This window comes from Carlito syrichta, unplaced genomic scaffold (genome assembly GCF_000164805.1).
Source record: "Carlito syrichta isolate Samal-C Ts95f unplaced genomic scaffold, Tarsius_syrichta-2.0.1 Scaffold96982, whole genome shotgun sequence".
In the NCBI taxonomy this organism is placed as follows: Eukaryota; Metazoa; Chordata; class Mammalia; order Primates; family Tarsiidae; genus Carlito; species Carlito syrichta.
This window is the reverse complement of record NW_007041078.1, coordinates 104573-126056: the sequence shown is the minus strand read 5'-3', so window position 1 is coordinate 126056 and position 21484 is coordinate 104573. Positions and strand designations below refer to the sequence as shown.

General features: G+C 38.4%; 1 protein-coding gene across 3 annotated transcripts; it reads left to right on the top strand.

The window, feature by feature from the left end:
* Positions 1–14819: 14819 nt before the first annotated feature.
* On the top strand, positions 14820–16675 carry LOC103264989 (S-adenosylmethionine decarboxylase proenzyme-like). 3 transcript variants are annotated; one of them, XM_008062705.2, is made up of 2 exons: positions 15085–15238; positions 15599–16675. In XM_008062705.2, exons 1-2 carry the CDS (start codon positions 15130–15132, stop codon positions 16132–16134), a joined length of 645 nt encoding a protein of 214 aa, XP_008060896.1. In that variant the 5' UTR covers positions 15085–15129; the 3' UTR covers positions 16135–16675. The 3 variants fall into 3 exon arrangements, with proteins under 3 accessions (XP_008060879.1, XP_008060896.1, XP_008060889.1); XM_008062698.2 differs by having other exon boundaries at positions 15130–15245; positions 15333–16144; XM_008062688.2 differs by having other exon boundaries at positions 14820–16675.
* Positions 16676–21484: the final 4809 nt, after the last annotated feature.

The following is a 21484-nucleotide window of genomic DNA, read 5'->3' as shown; positions in this document are numbered from 1 at the left end:
TCTTGGTCCCTAGATTAAAAAGGGGGGTATAAAAGAGGAAAATAATGGAGGAAGGGGGGGCAAAGAAAGAGAGAAAGTGAGAGGGAAAACAGATATACATACCAACTATCAGGTGAGAAAGAGACACAAGGCCGGGAAGAAGTGAAGAAAGACACGTAAGAAAGATTCCGTAAAGAGTACTGATAGCTACACAGAGACAGGCCAATAAAATCAAGAAACAGTGTAAGTCAGAAGGCAAACAACAATTGTGATCAAAACAAACAGTCAAAATGATAAAATCATAAGTCAAAATAAGTGATCAGACTAAAGTCACTTCAGCTCTGATCTCCAACCTCTCCCCTTTGTTTTTTGTTGCAGGCAGCTAGATTTACTTGCAGTTTGGGTTTTTGTTGTTGTTGTTGTTGTTTTTTAGTCAGCTGCCTGTGGGTTGCTTTTGTCTGATACAGCATAGGGGTGGGGCTTTTTCTCTTGTTTTGCCATGTTACCTTAGGGACTGAGGTAGGGTTTGTTGATAGGTGGGCGGGGCAATGGAAGTCTCTGCCTGGAAATTGGCCAAGGCAGTTTTTGCAGATCTGTTTCTTTCTGCTTGTCTGGGTCCCCCAGTTTGGGGTCATGTGCTGAGTGCCTCAGTCAGGGTGGGCCCAGAACTCCAGAGCTCCAAAACTCCAAAGGGCAGGCGGTGAGCAGCAAGAGTGGCCCTGGGCCCCCCACAGGGTACTTCAGCCATGATTGGGACTTGTGTCTCTGAGGGGCGGGCACCCAGAGCCTCCCTGAGTGACCGACAGCTTGGTGCTGGGTGCCGGGCTGGAGACGATGTAGCCTGGGAGGGGGCTGGGACCTGAGACTTCCACGCATGCAGTGGAACAGCAGCAGCAGGAGGCCACAATATCTGACCCTGTGCGGGACCAAAAGTCCCCGGGCCTCGCAACAGCGCAGCTGGGGGTGCGCTGGGGGGTGGGGGAAGAGAGGTAAGAGTCTTTTGGGGAACTCACGTTCGGAGGATCCCACTAGTTCACCTATGCCGTCGCCATCTTGTTCCCGTCTCAATGCCATCTTTTAAGCAAGCATCTCACTTAGAATGTGTATACATTTTTGACACGCCCTATACATGTGTGTGTGTGTGTGTGTGTGTGTGTGTGTGTGTGTGTGTGTGTAGGAAAAGTATATACCAATAACAAAAGATTGTACAAGTCATGTTTGTCTTCTGCAATTACAAGAGGTCCTCAAAGTGGTTACCATCAGTGTCCAGACACTTCTGAAAAGTACTTAGAAAAGTAATACACAGATAATATCTTTTAAAATGTGGATACATTTTTGGCACCCCTGGTATATACACACACCATGGAATTCAGCCATACAAAAGATGAAATATTGTCTTTTGCAGAAACTTGAATGGAATTGGAGACCATCATCCTTAGTAAAGTAACACAGGAAAGGAAAATCCAACACCACATGTTGTCACTTGTGAGAGCTAAACTAAGGATCTGCAAAGACATAGAGAATGATATGATGGACACTGGCAACTCAGAAGGGAGCTTGCAAGCAGGAGAAAGATAAAAAATAATCTATCTGGTACAATGTACACAGCCGGGGGTGGAGAGGACACTTAGAGTCCAGACTTCTTCACTACCATAGAATGCATCCATGTAATCAAAAATCACCTGTACCCTCTAAAGCTATTGAAATATATATATATATAATATATATATATATTATATATATTAAAGGACATTTGGTTAAGATCAGAGAAGTCTTCATGAAGGAATTAGTTGGGGCTTTATTCCTTGTTTTACCAATAACTGAGTTGCTCCTATGCTAGGTTCTGTAGGGGATACAAGGATGAATCCGGATGTGGGTCCTCTCCTAGAAGAATGTGCGACCTTGAGGGACCTCAAGAACAACACCCTGGAATCTGGGCTCTCATTTGGGACTGTGACAAGATTATTTTCCTTGACTCTGCACTCCCACCTTCAGTTTTTCTGCCTCTCAGCATCCCAATTTGATCTTCCTCTTTGCTTCTGTTCTTTGCTCCTCAGACTTTTGGACTTGGTATCACAAGTCTGGGTATACCTATCCCCAGCCCTTCCCACTTCCTTTCTCTTCTTGAAGTTCTCTGCTCATGTGCCAGCCTCACAGACAGGCCTTCCTCACCACAAGCCAGTGTCACCCCCATCCGCATATGCAATACTGAACCCAGTCACACTCTGACATGTCACCCAGGTTCTTTCTTGCATGGCAATTACCATAGTCTGTCCTTATGTCATTTATTTGCTTGCTTTTTTATTGTCTGTCTCTACTTCTACCACTTGCCACGAAATATGGTCTCTAAAAGACAGTGACCTTACCTATCTCATTCATCACCACATCCCTAACACCCATCGCCATGCCAATGCTTCCAATGATAAATATTTAATTGATTGATATAAATATAAAGGAAGTGTGATGACTGGCCCTCAGAAGAGGGAGAGGTTACATTCAACTATAATCTTTCAGAATCAGGAAAAATTGTATAGAAGAGGTAGGATTTGAGCCAAACCTTGAAGGATGGGTAGAATTGGAAGGTAGGAGGTACAAAGTCTTGAGTAAAGGTGTGGAGGAGTCAACAGAGACAGGAGTCAGCAGAGGAAGAGAGAACAAAAGCTGAGTTGCTTCAAAAAGACTGGACACATGGTCATTGCTATCAGTTCAGCTGGACATTCAGAACTTCCGTTTTAGAGAGAGAAACATAATTATTACTTTCTTAAGGCAGTGGTCTCAAAACTGAGCTACACAGAACCCTCTTCTGGCACGGCTTGGCTGGGGGTGGGGGGAAGATTGTTTATTCGGACTTGCCTTCCCCACCCCCACTCCACCTTCATCCCCTCTCCCACCCCAAGTCAACTAGAGCAGTTCTACTTTTATCAATTGTGTCTGTCTGTGCTTTTAACCCTTTGTCCATTTTCCCCCCAAGAATACTCAGCAGTGTTTGCACATGGGGAGATTACTCACGGGGAGATAACTCACAGACTATATCTAAAGTTTGTCATGAAATCTCGCTTTTATTTGTATTTTTGTATTGCTCTAGTATATTGATAGTCTTTGGAAACAAATGACATCATGCTATCTATAGCATTCTGTTTTTAGTAGTGGTGCTTCCATTTACAAAATATAGTAATTCTCTCTTTTTTCTTTTAATTCTCATTAGGATTAGAGACAAGTTCTATTTAGAAATAACTCCAGGCCGGGCTCAGTGGCTCAGCCTTTAAACCCAGCTCTTTGGGAGGTGGAGGCGGAGTGGACTGCCTAAGCCCGCAGGTTTGAGACCAGCGTGGGTAACTTGGCAAGCCTGCGTCTCTACGATAAGTTAAAAAAAAAAAAAATAGCCGGATGTGGTAGCCCGCACCTGTAGTTCCAACTACTTGGAAGGCTGAGGTGGAAGGATCGTTGGAGTCCAGCAGATCAATGTTGGGGTGGCCATGAGCTTGCCACTGCACTCCAGCCTAGGCAATGGAGTGAGACTCCAACTCAAAAAAAAAAGAAAAAAGAAAAAGAAAAAGAAAGAAATTCAAGAACAGTTTTTACATTTTATTTTCACATTGAAAACCAGTCAGATTTGTTTCAGCCTCAAAGACTGTATTTATGTAAAGTTAAATGAACACAGCAGCAAGCACACATTTTTTTCTAAACGGAAAGTGGGTTAAAGAAATTGTATCCCATCTTTCTTGGTTTGTCTTTTCTACATCACAATATTTCTTTATGTTTCTTTTGTTTTTCTTTTTAAATTTCATGGAAAAGTATGTATTTCTTTTTTCTTCTTAAATAAGGGTTTGCATACTTGTATCATATGTAGTTTTCTGAGCAAAGATTCATTCTCTTAAGAAGATAATACTTTCAAGATGTAGATTATCTCTTCTTTTCTATAAATCCTATAAACCATACATATACATATTTGCAAAGTGTTTTAATTAGTTTGTTGAAAGACAATACTGCATCATGGTCATGTTTAAAGAAATAGAAATAGAGAAATTATATTTATATATCTGGGTAGAAAAAATGCCTTTTAGGTTCTGGGACAGTGTGCTAAATTGTAAAAGTGAATTGAAATAAATGGAATAATAATTATTTGTGGCATTCTGAATATCTCAAAAGGTAATTTTAAAATTCAGAGCACCCTTATTCACGCTGACATTTTTATATATCATTCACTCATGACAGGTTTAGGTCTTACTAATAATGTCTTTCAAATCAAAGGAGAATCCATACTCCTGTCTCACCCTGTGATTCAAATATATACTAATTTCTTCACAGATCACATATTTTATTTCTACTTAAAAGCCACCCCTACACAAACTCTTATCTGCCATGGCTTGATCAAGGGATATTTCATTTTATCTTTACTGGTATTATCTTTACTGGTAAAATAAGAACTTTAGATCCACAAAGACTCTGAAACTCTGTTATTGATTAATCCTTACATAGTATTAGAGGTTGAATTTCTGTGATAACACATTCCAGAGTAATTAAAATTATATGATAATAAGTCTCATCCATCTAGGAGCTCATTTATTTCAAGAAATTCTAATAAACTAAATAATCTGAGGTTCAATTACAATGAGAAATGGTCAATATTTTTCATAGTTTAGTAAAAAGTATGGAAGCCAAACTCAGGGTCTGGCAGAGAGATACAAACTTTAAAAATCATGAAGGTTCTCTTATCCCATCAAGTGACACACTCTACTGCTGGTGTTGCCACTCATAATAGAATGCCTTGATTCCAGTTCTAGTAAGGGTAAGAAGTGCAGCAATGGACTCATGCCTGTGAGCTCTATACACACTCAAACCTAGAAAGCAGCTGGCTTAGTGGAGTGCTAAAGACTTGATTGTAGCAACAGTTGGAAGACAACACCCTGAAGGGATAAGGCAGGATGCAGTTGGGCTTTAAATTAACAACCAAGATAAAGCAATATAGGCAGATACAGGCGCAGTAATCAAGGGAGGGAAATGGGTGTAGTTTCTCTCACTATTGCCCCTAAGAACCCACTTATATATTTTTTTCTATCCGTCCCTGTCAATTTGAACTCTGCAGGTTTGGAGGTCTTGGTATTTAAAAGAGAAATGCTTCTACCAGAAGACACAACTTAAGTTCCATTGAATTGAAAGTTGAGATGCTACCTGACCATTCTGGTTTACCCGAATCCCTGAACCAACAGGCCAAGAATAAGGTTACTCTTCTGGCTGGCTGGAATAATTCATCCTAACTACCAAGGGGAAATGGGGTTGCCACTGCACAGTGGGAGTGAGGAGGAGGACATCTAGAATCCAGAGGATTCTCTAAAGTACTGTTTAATTCTCCCATAAATGGAACTAAAAGTTAATAAAAATGTGCGCCCCAAATAAACAACAAAACAGGGCTACTGAAGATACAGAGTCTTCAGGAATGAAAACTTGAGTTACCGCATTGAATAAATAACCCTGACTAACTGAGATTCTGGATGAAGCAAAGAAAATGTGGAACAAGCCGGGCTTGGTGGCTCAGCCTGTAATCCCGTGCCTTGGGAGGTTGAGGTGAGTGGATTGCCTGAGCCCGCGGGTTCGAGACCCGCCTGGGCAACTTGACGAGACCTCATCTCTACAATAAATCAAAAACTGAGCCGGGTGTGGTAGCACGCGCCTGTAGTTCCAGCTACTTGGAAGGCTGAAGCGGAAGGAACGCCAGAGCCCAGCAGGTCGAGCCTGCGGTGACCCAGAGCGGCCACTGCACTCCAGTCTGGGCGACAGAGTGAGACGCCAACTCAAAAAAAAAGAAAAAAAGAAAATGTGGAACAGTAGTGGAAGAAAAAAGTTCAACAGTTTTCTTGTGACAATTTATAAACATGAGGACTCTTAACAGTTTTGCATGGGATCTTCCTTGCTTGTGTGTATCTTTTATGTACATATATATGTATATATGTGTGTCTGTGTATGTGTGCATATGTATATATACATGTACAAATATGTATGCTAATATAATATAAACTCTAAAAACTAGTATATATGCTAATTATTAGTATGCATAATTATTCATATATTTATTTGTAATACTCTCTTCTTTTCTTTTACTACTGTATATAAAGATTAATGATGGTGGTTAACATTATGATTCGCTTCTAGGTAACCAAATACTCAGATGGCACTGTGACTGAATTTGAAAAGTAATTAATATAGTTCAGAGATATCCACTATAATTGTTTCATATAGATGGACTCAGTGCTTCCAGAGCTTTTTGTTTCATCATTTTGGGTAGAGGGTAGGGAGTGTTTTGGTCATACAAGAACTTGTTGCATTTTGCTAGGTATTAGCATATAGAAGTTCTTTTTGTATGGAAGCTTAAATATGTATAGAAGAATAATTCTGAATGCTAGTAGCCGAAGTGCTGAACTGTGTCAGTTATTAAACTATTATCTCTCTATTTCAACTCACTCTCTATGCTCTTCTGCTGGAGACGTCAATGCTCCTCCCTCAGTAATTAGTAGCTTGAGCAAGTAGAAATTCATCAAGGACATAAAGGTCCTAAAAAATACTATTGACTTGACCTAATTGACATTGCTAAAGCAAGCACTCCACCCAACAACAGCAGAACACATATTCTTTTCAATTTCATATGGAACATTAACTATGATAAACCATATTCTTGACCATAAAACATACTGTAGCTACTTTAAAAGAATTGAAATCATACAAACTATGTTATTTGAGCATAACAAAATTAAACTAGAAATCAATACCAGAAAGATATCTGGGAAATCCCTAAATACTTGGAAATTAAGTCTCCAAATACTGGAAATTAAACAACACATTTATAAGTTAACTATCAGTTAAAGAAGAAGTTTAAAGGGAAGTTAGAAATATTTAGAGGGAGGGATACTGAATATCTCTGACTGTAATTGTGAATTTGTCTGTTTGTCCTAAGAATTAATGGGCTGTGTTGTGTATATTTTGAAGTTCTGCTATTAGGTGTGTATACATTTAGAATGTTTATGTTCTCTAACTAATTGACCGATCTATCATGATGAAATAATCCTCATTACCCCTGGTAACAGTCTTTGTCCTGAAATCTACTTTGTCTGATATTAACAGCTTTCTTTGATTGTATTAGGATAAAATCTTTTTTATCTTTTTTTTTTTTGAGTTAGGGTCACACTGTGTCACCCAGGCTGGACCTCCTGGGCTCAAATGATCCTTCTGCCTCAGCATCCCAAATCGCTGGGACTGCATACGTGTTCCACCATGTCTGGCTAATTTTTATTTTAATTTTTTTGTAGAAACAAGGTCTCACTATGTTACCCAGGCTGGTTTCAAACACCTGAGGTCTCCTAAGGTGTTAGGATTATACAGGCATGAGCCACAAGCACCCAGCCCTATCTTTATTTTTAATGTATTTGTCTTTATACTTAAATTTAGTTTATTGTAAGCAGAACACTGTTGAGTTTTGCCTTTTCATCTGACAAACTCTGCCTTTTAATTAGTTTGTTTTGACAATTTATATTTAATATGAGTATGGATATGTATGGGTTTAAATCTACCATATGACTACTTGTCTACCATTTGTCATCTCAGGTGTTGTGCTCTGCCTCTTTGTTTGATTAATTGAGCATTTTTCATTATTCCATTTTATTTCCTTTATTGACTCATTAGTTATACTTCCTTTTGTTTATTTTTTACATATTTGCCTAGTGATTTTAGTGATGGCTTTAGTTATTGTGCTGCTGATTGACTTTTTTTGGTGATGACTTTATCATAGTAATAATATGCCCTCAAGTAATGTTATACCACTTCACATATAATATAATAACATTACAATTATATAGTTCATTCCTCCCTTCTCAGCTTTTGTGCTGTTTTTACATATTTTACTTCTACATATATTATAAACTCCACAATCTACTGGCATTCTTTTTGTTTTAAATAGTTGATTATATTTTAAGATACTTTAAAAATAAGAAAAATGTGTTGATAATTACCCATATATTTTCCATTTCTGGTGTTCTTTATTCCTTTAAATAGGTCCAGATTTTCATTTGGTATCAGTTGCCTTTCCACCTGATATACTTCCGTTAACATTTTCTGTGGAAAGATCTGCTTTTAATAAATTCTTTCAAAGCTTATATGTCTGAAAAGGTATTTCACTTCATTTTTGACATTTATTTTTGCTGTGTATGGAATTCTATTGTCAAAAACTCTTGACAGTTGTTTTTCTTTTAGTACATTAGAGATGTTCTACTATCTTCTGATTTGTATTATTTCCAATAAGAAGTCTGCTCTCTTTCTTTTCTTTTTCTTCTATCCATAATGTGTTTTTTTCGTATGGCTAATTTTAAAGTATGTCTCTTTATCACTAGTTTCAAGTAATTTGAGTACAATGTCCCATCATGTAGTTTTTCTCAACTTTCTTGTGCTTGAGGTTTATTTAGTTTCTTCAGTGAGGAGGTTTGTATCTTTTTTATCATATTTGAAAAAGTTTTTAACCATTATTTCTTCAAATATCCTACACACACACACACACACACACACACACACACACACCCCTACTTAAAGAACTCAAAGCACATGTATTACACTATTTAAAGTTGTTCCACAGTTCACTGATGTTCTATTCATTTTTCCTAAGTGTTTTTTCTCTGTGCATTTTATTTTGAATATTTTCTATTGCTATGTCTTCAAGATCAGTAATCTTTTCTTCTGCAGCTTCTAATCTGCTATTAATCTCATCCAGTGTATTTTTCATCTCTAAAATTTCACTTTGGGTCTTCTTATATTTTCTTATATTTATATTCATGTCTGCCTTTGGCATGAATATTTTTTCTTCTATATTCTTGAACATAATGGAACATATTTATTCTTTCTTTTTTTAATATTTTATTTTAATGATGTAGGGTACAATTTTGGATTAGGTTTATAAGTGGACATAGTACAGGTAAAGTTTGGGCCTCCCTTTGGCCCCCAAGCTGCCTGGGGAACATATTTATAACAATATTTTCAATATCCTTGTCTACTAATCCTATTATCTGCATCTTTTCTACGTCTGCTTATATAGATTAATTTTTATCCTCATTAAAAGTTATATTCTCTTGCTTCTTTACATGCCTGATAATTTTTATTGGATGGCAGACATTACTATTTTGAATGTTAGATATCTTTAAATTCATTTAAATATTCTAGAGATTTATTTGGGGATGCAGTAAAGTAACTTGGTAACAATTTGATACTTTTAAGCTTTCTTTGGCAAGACAAGAGCAGCCTTTACTCCAGGCCTAACTTTTTTCCCCTGGCTACAGAAGGTAACACTTCTGACTACTCTACCCAAAGTCCAAGGTATTGCAGGGTTTTTCCACCCTGATTTCAGATGAACTATTCTCTTCTCTGTGTGTGCTCCAGGGATTGTTCCACCTGATTTTTTTGCTGGTAGTTTTTTCTCCAGCCTCATTCTCTTTACATTCATGCTTTAAGAATTTTCACTCATATAATGGACCTTAAACATCCAATGCAATACTATACGAAAATGACTGACCGTACTGGGAAACTATGGTGGGGGGGGAGGAAGATGGGATTAACAGTAGCAAATATCTGTCTGGGAACGGGGAAACACCCCATATCAACAGGGTGCCTGAATGAAATGCAATTGTATACCTAACCCTTAACTGTACTCCACAACTTCATAATAAAAAATAAAAAAGAATTCTCAGCTGAAGTCTCAAGGGGAATTCTGCAAATCTCTTGAGCTCTTCTTCTGTAAGACTTTTCTTCTGTGAAGCTCTCTTTTCTCAGGTGTATCGCCTTAGAAATTCTAGCCATATTTACCCCTCTAAACTCTCAACCCCGTCTCTTCAGCCAAGGGAAACCATTGAGCTATATTTGGGTTTCTCCTCCTTGAGCTTTGGTCTGGAAATGCTCCAGACAGTAAGCTGGGGCAGTCCATAAGCTTATTTTACTTGTTTTTCTTCTTGAGCTCGTTGTTGTCCTATATCTGAAAACCTGTCATTTCATTTTTTTTTGCTTATTGTTTAAGTTATTGAGGTGGGAGGTTATACCCAGTCTCTGTTACTTACCATGGCCGGAAGTGGGAGTCTTGTTTATTATTTTAAACTGAAAAATGCTTGCATATGGTTCAAAAAAATCAGACAATACAAAAGGGAATATGTTGAAAAGTAAGTGTTCCTTACACTTCATATCACTAAAGCTCCTAATTTTCTAGTTCCCCTTTTCAGATGCCAACACACCAGTTACATATAAAATGTACCAGAAATATTCTATGTATTCATTAGCATATGTATGAGAGAATACATTCTGTAGCCCCGACTTTGTTATGCTTAACAATATGTCTGTAGATAATTCCATAATAGCACACATAATTCCATTTCTTTATTTTTTTATGACTGCAAAGTCTTTCATTATATGACTGCAATATGGTTTATTTAACCAGTTCTTGATTAGTGTATATTTAAGTGAGTTTCCAACCCTCTGCTATTATAAACAATGCTATAATGAACATTTTTGTATAAACATCTTTGGGAACACATGTGAAAATACCTTCTCTTAGTCGTTTTGGGCTACTATAACTAAACAGCATGGACTAGGCAGCTTATAAACAGTAGAGGTTTATTTCTCACCATACTGGAGACTGGGTAGTCTAAGACCAAAGTGCCAGCAAATTTGTCTAGTGAGGGCCCATTTCCTGGTTCATAAATGGTACCTTCTTACTGTGTCCTCATATGGTGGAAAGGTCAAGAGATCTCTCTGGAGTTTCTTTTATAAGGGCATTAATCTCATTCATGAGGGCTCCATCTTCATGACCTCCTCACTTCCCAAAGGCCCCACCTCCTAATACCATCACTTTGGGGATTAGGATTTTAACATACAAATTGGTAGAGGGGAGATAAACATTTAGACCACACATACCCACAGAGGAAGTTTATAGAATTAGAATTACTGGAGCAAAAGGAGTATGCATTTTTAAAATAGGAAAATATAGTTAAGTTTCCCTCAAAAGAGACTGTATCAATTTACATTGCCATCCATAGTGTTATAAGAGAGGATGTACTTAGTTTAGATGTGGCAGGAACTAGGAAACGGGAATAGTAAAGTTCTGAGTAATGACAGGATAAACTCAGTGTTTCCACAAAGCTTAAACAGTAAGAAAGGAACAGAGAAAGAAAAGAAATATTGAGTTTAAGTTTGTACAGCTTAAATCAGGTCACATTTGTGATTAAAATATATATATACATAATAGACAATTTTTCTCCCTATAAGTTTTTTAAATTTTCATGAATATTGAAAACAAAGATTATAATATTGTCAGTGGGGTTTTCAATGCATGTAGATAAGTTCATATGAAAATTATAATAAAAAGGATAAAAAGACTCTTTAAGTTTCAAGTCTCCATATTTTACTTGAAGTGATAAAATGTTGACTCTTATTAGACCAAAAATTTTAGGAATGTATGTATGTTGTAATTGCTAGGACAATCACCTTAAAAAATGATAGTCAAAAGATTTAGCCAAAAGTCAATATTTAAATATTCCATATTTAAATGGGAAACTAAAAAGTGTTAACTCCAAAAAGGGAAGAAGGAATGAATAAACAGAAAACAAATAATAAAATGGTAGAACTAAATCTAACCACACCAAAATTACATTAAATGCACATGGTTTAAACACACTAATTTAAAAAAAATAGAGATTATCAGATTGAATAAAAACTAAGCCCTAACTACATGTTATTTACAAGAGACTCATTTTAATTTAACAATGTAGACATGCTAAAAGTGAAGGATGGAGCAGCTTTAGCTCTGACATGTAAAGAACCTGGAAGTCATCACTCCTGTCTTTACAACAACAAAAAAGAACAAACTGAAAATCAATGACTTTTTGGGGGGACCCATCAAAGAACTGAGATCGCAGTGCAAATGATCACTCCAAAACCAAGAGACAGAGGCAAACATAGACAACCACAGCTAAGATCAGCTTACCAAAAGCAGAAAATGCTAGAGACATAAACTGGGGGAAAGACTTTATGGGAGCCTTCTATGACCAGGGAAAGGGCAGTTACTCAATGGCAGCCCTCTGTCACCTTTTCTCACTGAAGAGAAGTCGGAAAAGCTAAGAAGCACTTTTGAAGGTCATAGCCTGGGACACAGGTTCACTACAAGACTGAACTTTAATCCTGAGATTATAGAATGCCTCCTCTCTCCACACTCTACTGCCTTATCAACAGTGTTCCAGTGAAATTAGAGTGGATTACAGTTGGGAAAGCCAAAAGGTGCAGACTCTATTTAAGAAGCAGATCTTGAAAAAATCCATTGACAACAGGGGAGACAAAAACAAGGACACTAGAAGAAGTTGAAGTCTCTGGTACCTACGGATCTTAACATAAAACCTCATATTAAAATTGATTTGCCCAACATCCTATTACCCAAGACATCGTGTCTGGCTTTCAACAAGTGCAAGACAAACTAAAAAGCAAAAAAAGACACAGTTAAAGCAAGCATTGGAACTAGACTGAGATCAAGGTGTTGGCAGGACTGATTTCTTCTGAAGCCTCTCTTCTTGGCTTAGAGATGGCATCTTCTCTTTGTATCTTCATGTGGTTTTGCTTGTGTGTGTGTCTGGGTCCAAATCTCTTCTTTTAAGGATACCAATCATATTGGATCAGGGCCCACCCTAATGACCTCATATTACCTTCAGATCTCTTTATCCCTATCACCAAATACATCAACTTCTGTATCAAGGTTTAGGACTTCCTGACAAACATGAACTGGGGGAGGGGGAGGGGACACAATTCAGCCCAGTACTCCTCAAAACTGCCAAAGTTATCAAAAGTCAGGAAATTCTGAGAAACTGTCAGAGCCAAGAGGAACCTATGGAGATGTGAAAACTGCATGTCACAGTGTATCCTAAATGAGATCCAAAAAGGGACATTAGTAAAAACTAAGTCTATCTGAATAAATGATAGACTTTAGTTAATAATGTGCCAAAACTGATTTATCAATCATCACAAATGTATCATACTAATGTAAGATGTTAGTAATAAGGAAAACTGGGTGAGAGATATATGGAAACTATCTGTACTACCTTCTCAATTTTTTGGTAAATCTAAAAATCTTATAAAAACTAAAGTATATTTGTAAAGAAGTAAAGCATTTTAAAAAAGTACTATGGTGGAAATATTTGCAAATATCTGGAAAAGGATTTGTATTTAGAATATGTAAAGAGCTGTTATACTTCAATAAAAAGAAATTTTAAAATATGGACAGCCCTTCCTGGGTGACTCTTCCTGTGGCTTTCCAGGCTGGGCTACAAAAATATTATTTACTTATAATTAAAATTTTTCTGATTGTCTTTATTCTGTCTCACTGGGAAAAATATTATTTAAAAAAATTTTTAAGATGTTGTTAATGGATAAAAGAGTTGGATTGACATTTCACCAAAGGAGATATATGTATGGTAAATAAGAACATTATAAGATATTTAATATCATTAGTTATTAGAGAAATGCAAACCAAAATTATACACAATGAGATAAATACATATTCATGAAAATTGCTAAAATTATTATTTATGATAGCCAAGATATGGAATCAAACTAAGTGTCCACCAACAAAATAATGGATAAAGAAAATGTGGTATACATATACATAAATATATACATTATATATTTTTTTTTAATGAAATACTCCTCCTTTTTTCAAAAAGGTAGGAAATCCTGTCACTTGAGACAACATGGATTAACCTAGTGGGCATTATTGTAAGTGAAATAAGACCGGCACAGAAAGACAAGTACCACATGATCTCATTTACATGTGGACTCAAAAAATTGAACTTATGGGTCAAAGAGCATAACAGAGTATACCGTGCACTTGTGGCAGGTTGCAGGGCAGAGTGGGGGTGAGGGGAATAGTTGGAAAGATGTTAGTTTAAGGATAAGAGGAATGATTTTAAGAGATCTACTGTACAACATTGCAACTATAGTTAATAAAAATGTATTCTTGAAAATCACCAAGAATATATTTTGTGTCCTCACCACAAAAAAAAGATAAGCATGTGAAGTACTACATGTTAATTAACTTGATTTAGCTATTTTACATATGTATATATTTCAAAACATCATGTTGTACACAATAAATATATAAAATTTTGATTTGTCAAAAAAAGGAAAATGGCTAAAATTAATAAGACTGAACAAATCAAATATTGGTGAGGTTGTGGATTGGCTAGAACTCTTATTCATTCCTGGCACAAATATAAAATGATACCGTTGCTTTGGGAAGATTTTGACAGTTTCTTAAAAGAACAAATTATATGACCCAGACTTTCCACTCCAAAGTATTTACCCAAGAAAAACGAAAGCAAATGTCTGTATAAGGGCTTATATGTAGATTGTCGTAGCAGTTTTATTTGTAATATCCAAAAATTCATAACAGCCCAAGTGTCCATCAACAGATGAGTCAATAAAGTATGGTACATCTATAAAGAAGGACAAACATGTGGACATCGCAGCAGCCTGGATGAATTTAGAGTCAATAATACTCAATGATCTATCACAGAAACAAAGAACAGAGTATCACATGTTCTCACTCATAAGCGGGCCCTGAACATTGACCATAATACTATGAGAAAGGAATTGGCAGTAGCAGGATACTGCTGGGGTGACGAGGGGAAAACACAGCATCAATAAAAGTACCTGATCTCAAACTAGGCAAAGTGGGGACCAAAGGGAAGCCCAAACTTTACTGGTACAATGTCCACTTATATACCTAACCCTGAATTGTACCCCACAACTTTAAAATAAAAAAAAACATGGGCTTACACCGTATGGCCGGCGACATTAGCTAGCGCTCGCTCTACTCTCTCTAACGGGGAAGCAGCGGACTACAAGAGACTGAACTGTATCTGCCTCTATTTCCAACAGACTCACGTTCAACTTTCGCTCACGAAAAGCCGGGGAAATTTTACTAGTCCTTTTTCTAAAAAAAAGTTCATATAAAATTATAGCAAAAAAAGGAACCTGAACTTTAGTAACACAGCTGGAACAATCTGCGGCGGCGGCGGCGGCGGGAGAAGAGGTTTAATTTAGTTGATTTTCTGTGGTTGTTGGTTGCTCGCTAGTCTCACGGTGATGGAAGCTGCACATTTTTTCGAAGGGACCGAGAAGCTGCTGGAGGTTTGGTTCTCCCGGCAGCAGCCCGACGCGAACCAGGGGTCTGGGGATCTTCGCACCATCCCGAGATCCGAGTGGGACATACTTCTGAGGGATGTGCAGTGCTCAATCATAAGTGTGACAAAAACCGACAAGCAGGAAGCGTATGTACTCAGTGAGAGTAGCATGTCTGTCCCCAAGAGACGTTTCATTTTGAAGACATGTGGTACCACCCTCTTGCTGAAAGCGCTGGTTCCCCTGCTGAAACTTGCTAGGGATTACAGTGGGTTTGACTCAATTCAAAGCTTCTTTTATTCTCGTAAGAATTTCATGAAGCCTTCTCACCAAGGGTACCCACACCGGAATTTCCAGGAAGAAATAGAGTTTCTTAATGCAATTTTCCCAAATGGAGCAGCATACTGTATGGGAGGTATGAATTCTGACTGTTGGTACTTGTATACTCTGGATTTTCCAGAGAGCCGGGTAATCGGTCAGCCAGATCAAACCCTGGAGATTCTGATGAGTGCACTTGGCCCAGCAGTCATGGACCAGTTCTACATGAAAGATGGTGTTACTGCAAAGGACGTCACTCGTGAGAGTGGAATTCGTGACCTGATACCAGGTTCTGTCATTGATGCCACACTGTTCAATCCTTGTGGGTATTCAATGAATGGAATGAAATCGGATGGAACTTATTGTACTATTCACATCACTCCAGAACCAGAATTTTCTTATGTTAGCTTTGAAACAAACTTAAGTCAGACCTCCTATGATGACCTGATCAGGAAAGTTGTGGAAGTCTTCAAATCAGGAAAATTTGTGACCACCTTGTTTGTTAATCAGAGTTCTAAATGTCGCACCGTGCTTTCTTCACCCCAGAAGATTGAAGGTTTTAAGCGTCTTGATTGCCAGAGTGCTATGTTCAATGATTACAATTTTGTTTTTACCAGTTTTGCTAAGAAGCAGCAACAACAGCAGAGTTGATTAAGAAAAATGAAGAAAAAATGCCAAAAGAGAACACATGTAGAAGGTGGTGGCTGCTTTTTAGATGTTGATACCGGGGGCCACGCTTTCTATAGCTGCCACCTTGTAGTTGCAGAAAGCCCTAGATGTAATGATAGTGTAATCATTTTGAATTGTATGCATTATTATATCAAGGAGTTAGATATCTTGCATGAATGCTCTCTTCTGTGTTTAGGTATTCTCTGCCACTCTTGCTGTGAAATTGAAGTGCATGTAGAAAAAACCTTTTACTATATGAAACTTTGCAAAATTTGTGAAAACTCAAATTGGTTTATGCAGAGTGTAATATTTCTCCAGGTATCGTCCAAAATTCCCCATAGACAAGGCTTTCGTCCTCACTAGGTGTTGGCCTCAGCCTATCTGGGACTGTTCTATTAAATTGCTGCCAGAATTTTACATCCAGTTACCTCCACTTTCTAGAACATACTCTTTACTAATGTTATTGAAACCAGTTTCTACTTCATACAGATGTTTTTTGCAACAGCAATTAAAATTTTTCTTCGAGTTGAGTCCTCTTAAGAAAATGAAAAAAAAAATTTGGTACATCTATACAATGGACTATATAATTCAGCAATAAAAACAAACCACTAATACAAGCAAAATGGATGAATCTCAAGATCATTCATGATGAATGAAAGAAGATATACCCTCCCTCAAAAGAGAGCATAACTCCACAGAATACTAGAAAATGCAAACTAATCTATAGTGGCAGAAAGTAGATCAGTGTTTGCCTGGAGAGGGATGGGAGGAGCAGGAAGAGGAATCACCAAAAACAGCACAAGAAAATTTTGGAAGATGATGGACACGTTCGCTACATTGATCGAGATGATGGCTTCACAGGTGTACAAATATGTCAGACTTCTCAAACTGCATACTTTGAATAGATGTAATTTTTATAGGTCAATTATTTTTCAATAAAGTTGTTAACATGTTTACTAATAAAAAAATCAGCTTAAAAAATAATAATAAACTAAACATGTAAATAGACTTCCAGTGTCTAATTAGCAAGATCCTTTAAAATATGACATCCTCCCAGGAAGCAAGAAATCATCGTGTGGCTCTCCTTCCTGTCACATGGGTCTTCCCAGACACCCCTGGTTGCCCAACTTCTGTGCCCTAACTCTCACTCTTCCCCTCCCAGAGTCCCTCCACCTGTCCAGGTCTCTTGTCTTTTGACATCCAACTGCCACTTCAGCTCACTCCTGCTGAAATATCTGTAATTCTCATAGCCGGTGTCTTACATTATCCAAAGTAATTACTTCCTATCTTGTACTGAGTTTTAGATGTGGTGAATGCTCAATACTTATTTAATGGGAAAAAAATGAGCTTGAACCATCAGTTGTATGACTATTAATCTAACTTTTTTATTAGATCATAAACTTTGGGAGCGGAAGAGATAAATGATTTTCCTGTGTAAAAAGACTTTGTATTATAAATGTGTTAAATCCCCTCAGGTTCAATGCAATCTCAAGTTTTAAAAGTTAAATTGACTTAAATCTAACTAAAACATTTCTGGTAAAAAGAATTTCTTTTTTTTTTTTTATCCAGAAACTGATATCAGTGGAACCAGGTTCCTGAAACTAGTTTCTTGAAACGGAGAAAGGATTAGAGAGAGGAAAAACTGGGGCCAAAGGCCACTCGGGAATAATGAAACGGCTAAGAAAAAGATGGTGAAGACTCAAAATACAGCAGGGACGGTGAGAACAGAACTCAGAAAGTGAACTTAAGAGACAGAAGCTTTGAGATTAAATGACAGAGGGAAAAGGTGGTTATCAAGGATAGCAGTTTAGAACACAATTGAAGAACAGAAGATTTGGGTGGGAAGTCAATTATTTCCCCTTCAGACCTGTCAAATCTGAGGAGCCCAGAAGACATCCAAGTGGAGATGAGAAAAGGACATTCCTCTTGCCTAGTTGCTCGGCAATACCTCCTTGTAGACCATCTTCTCACTACTGAACTTCCAACACCTTGAACGTTTTCTCTCGCCTCCTGGTCTTTGCATACCCAGGGCTTCTGCCTCGTGCCGTCTTTCCCCTTGGCTAATTCCTATTATTCACTCTTCAGGTCTTGGCTTTCACATGCCTTCTTCCCTTCCTTGCCTGTAACACCGTTACGTGTCTCTGTTATGGTCTCCCTGAGCACTTATGCTACTGCTTGCTTAATTGTCTATTTGCCTCACTGGACTAGAAACGCCTTAAGGTCTGTATTGGTTATCTATTCTTACGTGATAATTAAAACCAAATCTGAGCAGCTTAAAACAACAAACATTTACTATTGCACACAGTTTCCAAGAGTTCATCTGGTGATTCTAGGCTCAGGGTCTTTCACGAGGTTACAGTCAAACTGTCGCCGGGGGTTATGGTATGAAGATTCAGCTGGGGCTGGAGGATCAAGCCCTTTCCTGTGGCTGTTGGCAGGAAGCCTTAGTTCCTCACCCTGTGGAGCTCTCCAGAGGACTACCTTCCCCAGAATGAGTGATCTGTGAGAATATACAGTGAAGACAGACCTACGGTGTCAATTTATAACCTACTCTTGAAAGTGGCATGCTTGGGCCAGGCTCGGTGGCTCAGCCTGTAATCCCAGCACTTAGAAAGGCCAAGGCAAGTGGATTGCCTGAACCCGCAGATTTAAGACCAGCCCGGGCAACTTGGTGAGACCTTGTCTCTACAATAAATCAAAAGTTAGCCGGACATGGTAGCGCAGGCCTGTAGTTCCAGCCACTTGGAAGGCTGAGGCGGAAGGATCACTGGAGCCCAGCAGATCGACGCTGGGGTGGCCATGAGCATGTCACTGCACTCGAGCCTGGGCGACAGAGTGAGACTCCAATTCAAAAAAAAAAAAAGAAAGTGGCATGCTTTCACTTCCGCCATAACCTTTGATTCTACAGACCAACCTTGATGCATTATGGGAGGGAACTGCACATGGGTCAAACTTGTCTTAAATGGATCCTCAGAGCCTAGCAGAGAACCTGACATGGTAAGCACTTAATTTATCAAATGGATATTTGTATCAGGAGCTCCGAAGAAAAAGTCTGAAGTGAAATTTCCAATGCAGAAGGAAACAACAAATAAATGATGAATGTGACTAGGGCAGTAGATGAGAGACCCCAGAGAAGCACACAGAATCTGGGACACACATGCTAAAAGGGTGAGCTGAGAGAAAAGAGCGAATGAGTGCATGGAGCAACCCAGCCACAGAGGCAGGCTCAGCATCGGAAGAGGAGAACATGTGTAGGGTGGAGAGAGTTCAAAAAGGAGGAGGTGGTCAAGTGCTCCAGATGGTGCAGAGAGACCAAACACGATGAGATCCAAGAAGAGCTCATTTGTGCAAGGGGCCTTCCATTAGAGCGGTCACGGTATAAGTTGGCTTATGTTGAATCAAGAATTAAGCGATAGGTGAGAAATTAGAGAGTGGATATAGACTAAACTTCAGCAGCAGAAATGAAGGGGATAAGTAGAGGAACTAGCCTTCGCCAAGAGCTTTCTATGGACTAAGAAGCTTGCTAGGTTCTATGTGTACATTGCTTGATTGCATCTTCACAAAAATCCTGTGAGGTACTATTGTCCCCATTTCATAAGTGGAGAAACTGAGGCTTAGAAAGATTAAGAAACATGCTAAGTCACACAACTAGTAAGATAAATAGGGCACTAGCTTGATGAGAAAGCAACACAGGCAAGATGGCAGACAACATAGATTGTTTTGGCCCATTGGCATCTCCCTCCCCCCTTCTTCTTGTAACAATTCTAAAATAATTGCTATGGAGATACTGCACCTTCTTGACTTTCATTTCATACACTTCAGGCGATCTACGAGTGGACCTGTGACCTAGACTCCATCAACACAGTGGGAATCACTAGCATTCTCCTTGCAATGGTTTTTGCACAAACAACCCAAGAACTGGCTGGGATGGAGAAATGATTCACTTTTGAAATCTAAGCCATCTAGATGCAGTTCCAGGATTTGCATTGGAACTCTCAGGAAAGCAAATCTTTTTTTTTCAGGGAGGAACATTTGAACTGAGAAGCAGTTCTGAATTCTGCAGTCATCTTGCCCCATAAGAAAAGAGCCCAGCAGAAAATGAAAGCAACCCAGCAGAAGTCAGAACTATGAGACGGAGAGAAATCAAGTCCCAGTGGCATTATCCAAGCTATTTTATTTTGTTGTCTTTGTGGCTAGGCTAATCCTAGATCTTCAACAATGTTCGTAAATTCTCTTTTCAGTCAAGTCAGTTAGAGTTTTTCTCTATCAACCTCAGCCTTGACCTGAAAGATTCTTAATGAATATATAAGGGTTTCTCTCTCTGGATAGGGATGACTTGAACATGTTTTTAGGTTGAGTAGAAAATTATTTAGGAGATAATAACATAAGAAAAGCTTTATTTGTTTACATTTTTATTTAGCGATGGGGTTGTACAGATTATCTTATATTATATTCCTGTTATATTTACATCCTATTACTATCCAGAGAAAATGCCTCCGAGGCAATGTAAGAGCTCAAAATCCAAATAATGATTATATACCACGGTCTACTCACTAAAGGCAAAAATTGTTTTAGGACTTTTTTTTTAAGTCCTAGAATTCCCTCATCTCATGTATTTACAAGGCTAGCTCCCCCTCAGCCTTCAAGAATTGGCTAGGTGCAGTGGCTCACACCTCTAAGCCCAGCACTCTGGGAGACCAAGTCAGGAGGATTGCTTGAGCCCAGGAGTTCGAGACCACAACATAGCAAGACCTCATCTCTACAAAAACAAAAAACAACAAATTAGCCAGGAGTAGTAGCTTACACCCGTAGTCCCAGCTACTTGGGAGGCTGAGACAGAAAGATCACCAGAGCCCAGGAGATCAAGGCTCAGGGAGCCTTGTTGATGCCCCTGCACTCCAGCCTGAGTGACAGAGTAAAACCCCAACTAAAAAAAAAAAAAAAGAAGAATTAGCTCAATGGTGGCAAACTCTGGAAGGGTGCCCCCTTAATATTTCCTTAATTCTATCCTACCCTCAAGCTAAATTAGAGGCCACTATTTGATGTCCCATAATTTCTCATACATATGGGTATCAGGGCTCTTTAAACAATCACCACAGAGTCACATGATTGCCAAGCCACGAAGCCATCTTCAGACTAGTGAGACCTTTTCACCCACAGTGCAGGGACAGCAAATGCAAGGAAATGACTGATGGGAAGAAACTAGATTCTTGTTCCCCTCCCAGATGCCCTCTCTCAAACTCTCTGTATGCTAATGAAAGAACCTATAATTTGCTGCTCTGAAATAATGAAAAGCATGAGAAGAAACCACTTTCTCTCAATGTTTGAGGTC